Source organism: Miscanthus floridulus, chromosome 10 (genome assembly GCF_019320115.1).
Source record: "Miscanthus floridulus cultivar M001 chromosome 10, ASM1932011v1, whole genome shotgun sequence".
NCBI classification, from domain to species: domain Eukaryota; kingdom Viridiplantae; phylum Streptophyta; class Magnoliopsida; order Poales; family Poaceae; genus Miscanthus; species Miscanthus floridulus.
The window spans coordinates 50,969,810-50,977,660 of NC_089589.1; the positions used below are offsets into that span (position 1 = coordinate 50,969,810).

Below are 7,851 nucleotides of genomic sequence, written 5' to 3' on the forward strand. Positions count from 1 at the left end.
CCATCGGTCATCTAGAGCCTAAGGAACACTCCAAGCCGAGCCACAGGGTTCACACCGTTCTTCCTAGTCTATGGAGCTGAGGCCATCCTCCCCACTGACTTGGAGTATGGTTCCCCGAGGCTACAGGCCTACAACGAGCAAAGCAACTGCACTACCTACGAGGATGCCCATGGCCAACTGGAGGAAGCCCGAGACGTTGTGCTACTACACTCGACCAAGTACCAGCAAGCCCTACAATGCTATCAAGCCTGGCGCATTCGAAGCCGAGACCTGAAAGTGGGTGATCTGGTGCTGAGACTGAGGCAGAGCAATAAGGGCCGCCACAAGCTAACCCCGCCATGGGAAGGGCCGTACATCGTTGCCCAAGTGCTAAAGCCCAGGACCTACAAGCTAGCCAACAAGGGCGAAATCCTCACCAATGCTTGGAACATAGAACAACTTTGTCGCTTCTACCCTTAAATTCCCAAGCATTGTATACATTGTTTCTCGAAATACAATAAAGAAGCGTTCTTTAGTTGTTCTAATTTTTCAAGAAACCCCCCGAGCCCATCGATGGGGGATCGGCGTTACGATAACGCTATAAGGGAGACTCGGCTCTACCTCTGCAGAGGTGCCCACCGCGGGGCTCGAATAAGACTTGGCTCTGCCTCTGCAGAACTGAGCCTCCCTCGAGGGCTAGAAGGGGGGACCCCCCTAAGTCCTAGAAACTGTTTTTAGTCATTTTTTGAAAAAAATTCTACGCCAAACTCTCTCGCGTACTCTGACAAATCGATTGTAAAAAACCTAAGGACCGAAAGTCTGTCTTAGGGCCAAAAGGCTGGCCAAGCCATGAGATGGCCTACGCCTCTGGGCTATGGCAACTCCCTCACCACCTTTTACCCGAAGGGCAGCTTAGGCTCCGAGGAAGTTTTTTGCAAGAGATATGTTCAAAGACGAGACTGAGGGCAGAGGCTCGAAAATACAATAAAAAATGATTAAAAAGCATATACACGCAAGTACTTTAAAAGGCCTCGACGGCCACAAGCGTCATGGTACAATGATGTAAGTCCTAATCTATTTACATGGCCCCTTTGGCCCAGATCAAAACTCAGGGTCACCAGCATCGGTGGTCGACGTAGGAGGAACCACCTCCTCTTCGAACAACCTGGCCAGTGCCGTGCTTGGGGCTCAGCTGCCTCCACCAGCTTCATGACCTCCTCCTCAGCCTTCTTGTCATCCTCAGCCATGACGTAACTGTCGCTAACGGCCTCAAGGTCGATGCTGGTGTAGTGCGAGGAGACGATGGCTAGGGCACGCTTGACGCCCGTATGCAGCACCCCCTGGAGCCGCTCATGGACTTGGCCACTCAACGTGATCAAGCGGCTCCCGAGGGAGCTACCTGACTTGACCCCCTGACCTCTAGGGCCTCGTAGGCGGTACAGGTGGTGCTCTACAGCATGTTGTGCTCCTAGATCTCGGCCTCGAGCACCGCCTGCACTACGACAGAGGCCTTAGCTGTCTAGGAGGCCTCCTTCTTCAACCCTGTGCCAAGACAAGCAGGATGGGGTGAAGCACGAAAGAAAACAAGCCGAATAAGGGCACAAGCCTATGAGACTCACCCTTAGCTTTCTCCCTCCAGTTTTGGACCTCGACCTGAGAGGCCTCGGCCGCCCTAGAAGCCTCCCTCTCCAGCTCTGCGTCACATCGAGGAGTTAGGGGTCGAACACAAGAAAAACAAATAAAACAAGGGGCGCGGCTCAATAGGACTCACCCTTGGCCTTTTCCTTGTAGGCTAAGGCCTCGACCCGAGAGGCCTCGGCCACCTTGATAGCCTCCGCCAGGGCACCTTTCATCAGTAGATGCGTGCCCTACTCTGCCTCTAGCTGCTTGGCGATGGCCTTGGTAGAGGCCGCCTCTTGTTCGGCCTGGGACCTTAAGGTGTCTCGCTCGCTGGCCACTCGGGTTAGCTCCTCCTCCAGCTCCTAGATCCGCGCCGCTAAAGGGGTGGCCTACTCCTGAGCCATGGTTGCCTCGGCCTTCATGTTAGCACAGCGAAGGCGGAGGTCCTCCACCTCCGTGCTCTGCGTCGATAGAAGCTCATTAGTATTGGCGAGCAGGTCCTTCTACTGCCGGAGCTAGTCCCAAACGTCCCTCTCCCGCCGGAGGAACATCGACTTCTCGAGGGACCAGGCCTCGAGCTCCTGGATAGGCAGAACAAACGTCAAGCACTGCAAGAAAACTTGGGAAAAAGACAACACAACACAAGAAAAGAAAGCGTGTACCTAGGCAACGCCGGGCAGGTTGTCAGCCACGACAGGCAGCGCTGTCTGCAGCGACCGCTCCGCCAGATGGTGGAATTGCTCGAGGGCGAATAGAGCCTCCCCCTCAGGGTCGTCCTAGCTCCGCCACAAGACATACGGGCTATCCCACCTGTGGGGCTTGGGTTGTACCTGGACGAGGGCCGAGCTCCCCTCACTAGAAGTCAGAGCTAGCAGCTCTGTGGTGCTGGCCGCCTCGGCGTCCGCCACCTCCTTCCCCCGGGAAGTATCATCGGAGGAGATTGAATGAACCTCCACCTCCCGGGTGCTCTCCTATGATAGCAGCGGGTCTTGGACTAGGGGCGGTACCAAAGCTTGCCCCGCCTCCATCTTCGCATCCTAGGCCGCTGGCTCCATCGCACCCAAGCCGACCTCCACCACCTCGGCCTTGATGGTCTCAGGAGCTCCAGCCTCTGCCACCTCGGCCTCGGTGGTCCTAGGAGCCCCGGCATCCACCACCTCGGCTTCAGAAGCCCTGGAAGCCCCGGGCTCCGCCACCTCAGCCTCGAAGGTCCTAGGGGCCTCGGCCTCGCCCTCGGTGGCCTCAGCGATTAAAGGTGCCTCAGCTTCACCTGACTCATGGGCCCCGGCCTCACGGGGCATAGGTGCCTCCTCCCTTGCCTGCTTCATGGTCACCTCGGTAGCCTCTCCTTGGATGACCAACTCCTTCGGGTCAACCCTAGCCGACGCCATGCCACGCCACATGGCGGCCTACACATCCACCACCCATCCGGCGGTGGAGCTGGTGCTCACCTTGAGTGCCTTAAGTGGTGCTAGGGTGGGTGCTTCCACCTGACGCTTTCGACTAAAGACAAAACACTCACGAGGTCAGCATACGCCCAAAGAACGAGTGGGAGATGCTGCAAACTCCACTGACAAAACACTTACCTCGAATAGGGAAGTAATAGCTTCTGCACTGCATCCCTCATCCTCGACAATGGCGATGGCGGCAGCAGTGGCACGCCCCCCGTGTCCACCGGTACCGGCCGGCCCTCGCCGGACTCCAACATCCCCTCAGCCCTCTACGGAGGCGGTTGAGTCACCCCCGCCATCGCATCCTCCACCTTCATCGTTGAGCCCATCGGGCTAACGACGCGCTTCCCCGACGCCCGTGTCTCTGGCGTGTCAGCCTTGGCCCCAGGGCGAGCGATCGCCAGCCCCGAGGCGCCCTCTCCTCCTCCTCCTAGAGACGCTAGGCCACTCACCGATGCCCTGGGCACCATTTTCCTAACGTCAGGGAGGTGGTCTAGGGGACCCCGGCCCGCCTCGCTCTCATCGTCATTGCTCGAAAAATCCATCGACGACGATGATGGAGTCGGCTCCTCCGAGAGACCATCGTGCCTCTGTTGCCGGCGATGTTTCTCTAGCTCATCGCGCTCGAGGCTCTTCCTCTTGTGCCTTGCCTCCTCGGTGTCCTTCTACTCCTTGTATGCCTCAACATGTGCCCTATTCTCCACTCACCACTCTGCATCCTCGAGAACGGGCAGTGGGGAGGCTCGCACATCCCTCATTCCCTGCAGGAACGACAAACACAAATAAGGGAACAGATTGAAAATGTAAGGAGCAAGGAGGCCTCAGGGGCCGTAGCGACACGTGACTCACTAGAGAGATGTACCCCTATGATAGGTGCATCAGGAATGGGTCAAATCACTGCTCCTCTGCTGCCCCTCCACCGTCTCTCTCACCCGACGTAGAATCTTCTCATCGAAAAGGGCGACGGTGGACAACTGGATGCCATCGATCGGCTCACTTGGTGTCATCTCGAATAGGCGTTGCTGCCAAGCCATCAGCGGCAGCACCCTCCAGTGGTGGAAGGCTACCACAACCATGGCCACCGTAAGGCTACGGCTGTGCAGCCTCTCCAGCGCCCTCAGGAGCGGCTGTAGCTTGGACTGATCAGCCAATGGGACGCCGTACCTCCACCTCTCTGGCTAGCTCTCCACAACCCACCTGGTATAGGGGGGAAGCCCACCATCATCATTGCGGAGGTAGAACCAGCTATTGTACCAGTGGTGGTTGGACGACGTGAGTTGGGCTGAGATGTAGAAGGGCTATCGGTCTTGGCGCACTTGGAGAGTGCAGCCGTCGGCCCTCAACGCCTTCTGCGTGCCCGTCATGCCTGCCGGCTTGGTGGTGAGCCTCGCCCAAAAGAAGTGGAGCCACAACTCCTAGTGGGGGGCAATGCCTAGGTACCCCTCATAGACAACGACGAAGATGGCCGCCTGCATGATGGAGTTGGGGTTGAAGTTGTGGAGCTCCACGCCGTAGTAATGCGGGAGCACCCGCATGAACCGGTCCACCGACAAGCTGAGGCCACGCTCGTGGAAGGCCATGAAGCTCATGATGTAGCCATCGCATGGCCTCGGCTCCGGCTCATCCCCCAGAGCAATCCACTCCGGTCTATTGGGGTCGGTGACCGGGCGGAGGAGACCGTCGTCAACGAGCGACTGTAGCGTCGCTACGGACACGTCAGACAGACCCCAATGATCCACTTGGAGGACAACAGCGCTACTAGCCATGGGTGTGGTGAAGAATGTGGCCACGACGGTAAGGCGTGCTCTCACTATCTCTCTCTCTCCTTTCCTCCCCCTTCTCCCTTCTTCTCCCTGGCGCTCTCTTCCTCTGTTCTTAGCAACCGCTCGAGAGCAGAAAAGGCAAACGCAGGCGAAAAAGGTAAGGAGGGGCGGGGCTCAGCTCATCACGTATTTATGAGGGAGGAAAGAGGGCAAAATGGGCAGGCGATGAAACCAGGAAAGTCTCCCTCAGATCTAGCGCAGTTAATACAGATCCGACCAAACCGCCCACGCATCCACCTTTTTTTTATTAACCGCGCGCACATAGTAATGTCCCATCCCTAGACGTCGCATTGCATCTGACCACAGCGATGGCAGGTGCCATTCTGTCTCCCTGAGGAACCACCTCAAAAGGCGCACTCACCGTTGTCAGCCGATGGGAAGGGAATATCCCCCACCCGATTCCTTTTAGACTAAGGAACTGGGCACCGAGCCTGTTATGGTCTAGGGGTTTGAAGGCTGGGCCCCCGAGGGTCTCGACAGCCGCCCTAGGACAAATAGAGTCAGAGATGACTATGGGCAAGCTCGTACATGGTCGAGGCCCAAGCAAGCAATTGCTTGGGATGCCCTAAGTCGTGTCTGAGACCGGCATGGAGGTCTCTGAATGGGATCCCACCGTAGGGAGACATCGAGCCTCCAGAGCCAATCGAACGGCCCTAGGACCCCTAGAGAAGCCCTCTAGTACTTTTGGAGATTGCTAGCCAACCCCTATCGGATGGGGCATGGGCCTCCAATCGGACTTACCCAGTAATAACTCACTGGAGGTGTCACTGCTTGGCCACCAACGGTAGCCTGGCATACTCCACCCCTCCTTCAGAATGAAAAGGATGCACGAGGGCCACACAAAAAAGACAGGGAAACTCCTGATCGCCCTCTTGCTCTGAGCAGAGGCTCGGGGGCTCTTCCTGCAACCAAGTCGAGGCCCAGCGACCCGAACTCGCACTCGGGGGCTCGGCAAATGCGATAAAACCCCTCACTCAACATGAAAAAAGCCCCTGGAGGAATAAATCCACTCCTCCAAGGCCTCAGGGGCTACACCCGGTGGGTGCGCTTGCGCGCACCCACCAAAGCCTCGAGTACGAAACACCATCCCGCCAAGAGCTGCCACGAGCCAAGTCTCATCAAAACCTCAGGGAGAGCGCTCACACTCTCCCCGAGGCTCGGGGGCTACTGTCGGGTACCATAAAAAGGGGTCCCCTAAGCAAGAACCAAAAAAAATCGCTTAGACCTTGTAAATATCAAAGTCAAGAGACAACCACCGGCAAACCCCCACCTTATCCGAGGCACGACTAGACCACCCGGCCCACCTCGAACAATATCTAGGCTCACTCGAAGTGGGCTTGGCCCAGAATGAAATCACGAGGCCTCAGACAAGGTACTGGTTTTCCGACTCGCCCGAGGCCCCGCGCCATAAGGCCTCGGACGAGGTACCGATTCTCTGACTCACCCGAGGCCCCGCACCACGAGGCCTCGGACGAGCAACCAGTTACTGACTCGCTTGAGGCCGGCTCGACATCAACCCCATCACCGCCACCTTGACCAACTTCTCTGATGGGACGTCACATCCAACTAATGCGTCCAACCACTCTCGTGACGTCAGTCGAACAACAGCACGATACAATGGAGTGGCCGACAAGATGGGAGTCACATCGATGCCATGCCGTCTAGGACAGGACAGGGCAGGGGTTATAGACCGCTGTGCTCAGCATTATGCCCATGGCTAACACCCATGCTGCACTGTGTTGCCTAACCCCTGCTCCAAGGATAGCGTGGCGTGGAAAGTCAAGTCTAGGTCCCTGTAGCCTCGGAATCAACATACAAGACCAACTGCACCCTCCGAGCCTCGGCTATCCGCTTCTAGGCTCCTATAGCCTCAAGACTTGTGCCCGCCGAGCCCCCCACAATGGTTCAGCCTCTGCACCGACTAGGCCTTGGCTCTCTACATTGTCAGTACTCTAGGACCAGCACGTCATCCACAGTATGCGCCATGCCCTACGTCAAGCTGCAGGAGCTCCCACGTCGTGCATAGGGCCAAGCTCATATAACCTCAGAATCAGCGCACCCACACCGTCGCATCTACCCAGCCTTGGCTCTCCATGCCGGTCAAACATATAGTGACCAACATGCCTCCAACAGAAGAAGGCGCGTATGCCACCACAGGAGCTCCCATGTCGCACAGGATCAGGCATGACCGGTGCGTCGCTCTAGTGCACCGAGGACAAGACCGCTCCACCGACCATGTCGCCACAGTGATGAGCTACAGGGCTCGGACATACCGCCTCTGCTCACAAAATGCCACATAGCAAATACATGTACCGCCCCTATGCCTCCCTTCGACTATAAAAGGGAGTGACCAGGGCCGCTTCTAGGAGGAGATGAGACTCACACGTCCAAGCAACGCACAATGCTCTATAACACACATGCTCCCTCACTGCAAGAGATCAACATCTCAAGCAACCCACGCTACTCTACGTAGAGACCTAGGACTAGCTCCCTCTCTCGCTCAGCATGTAAGCCCCTACTACAAGCACCTCGGTGCAAGGAATACAAGATCACTCTCTTAGACTAGACGTAGGGCACCTATTGCCTGAACCAGTATAAACCTTGTGTCTCTCTACATCACCATCCGGGATTAGGGGCATGTAGTACACTTTCACTAGTCGATTGAGGACCCACCGGACCAAAACACCGACAGTGGTAGAAACCAAAATTGAGATTGGTGATCCGGAGAATCCCACCACGGTCGAAGAAGTGCTTCTCCAAAACAATGACATTGCTCTAAGTGCCATTCATGATGCAATTGATGAGAGAACATTTGAGCAAATCAAGAATATTGAGATGGCTCATGAGGCTTGGAAGAAGTTGGAAGAATTATTTGAAGGCACTCAAGCCATGAAGGGTGCAAAGGCATACATTCTCAAAGAGAAGTTTACAAGCTTCAAGATGAAGGAGGATGAGAGTGTGCCAGAGATGTTCCATAG

At 56.5% G+C, this 7,851-nt stretch overlaps 1 protein-coding gene across 1 annotated transcript; it reads right to left on the reverse strand.

Moving 5' to 3' along the window:
- Positions 1 to 2,114: 2,114 nt before the first annotated feature.
- On the reverse strand, positions 2,115 to 3,002 carry LOC136488620 (uncharacterized). Its single transcript, XM_066485489.1, has 3 exons — positions 2,670 to 3,002; positions 2,430 to 2,570; positions 2,115 to 2,180 (listed from the first exon to the last, which is right to left on the reverse strand). Exons 1-3 carry the CDS (start codon positions 3,000 to 3,002, stop codon positions 2,115 to 2,117), a joined length of 540 nt encoding a protein of 179 aa, XP_066341586.1.
- Between the last annotated feature and the right edge of the window lie 4,849 nt (positions 3,003 to 7,851).

Bases quoted from the DNA above. Each gene is read 5' to 3' on its own strand.
- LOC136488620 (XM_066485489.1), bottom strand. From the start codon at position 3,002: ATGTGGCGTGGCATGGCGTCGGCTAGGGTTGACCCGAAGGAGTTGGTC. The intron at 2,571-2,669 runs GTCGGCTTGGGT...CTGCTATCATAG, and splicing joins TCAAGGCCGAGGTGGTGGAG to GAGAGCACCCGGGAGGTGGA. The intron at 2,181-2,429 runs GTACAACCCAAG...CTGCCTATCCAG, and splicing joins GGAGCTCGGCCCTCGTCCAG to GAGCTCGAGGCCTGGTCCCT.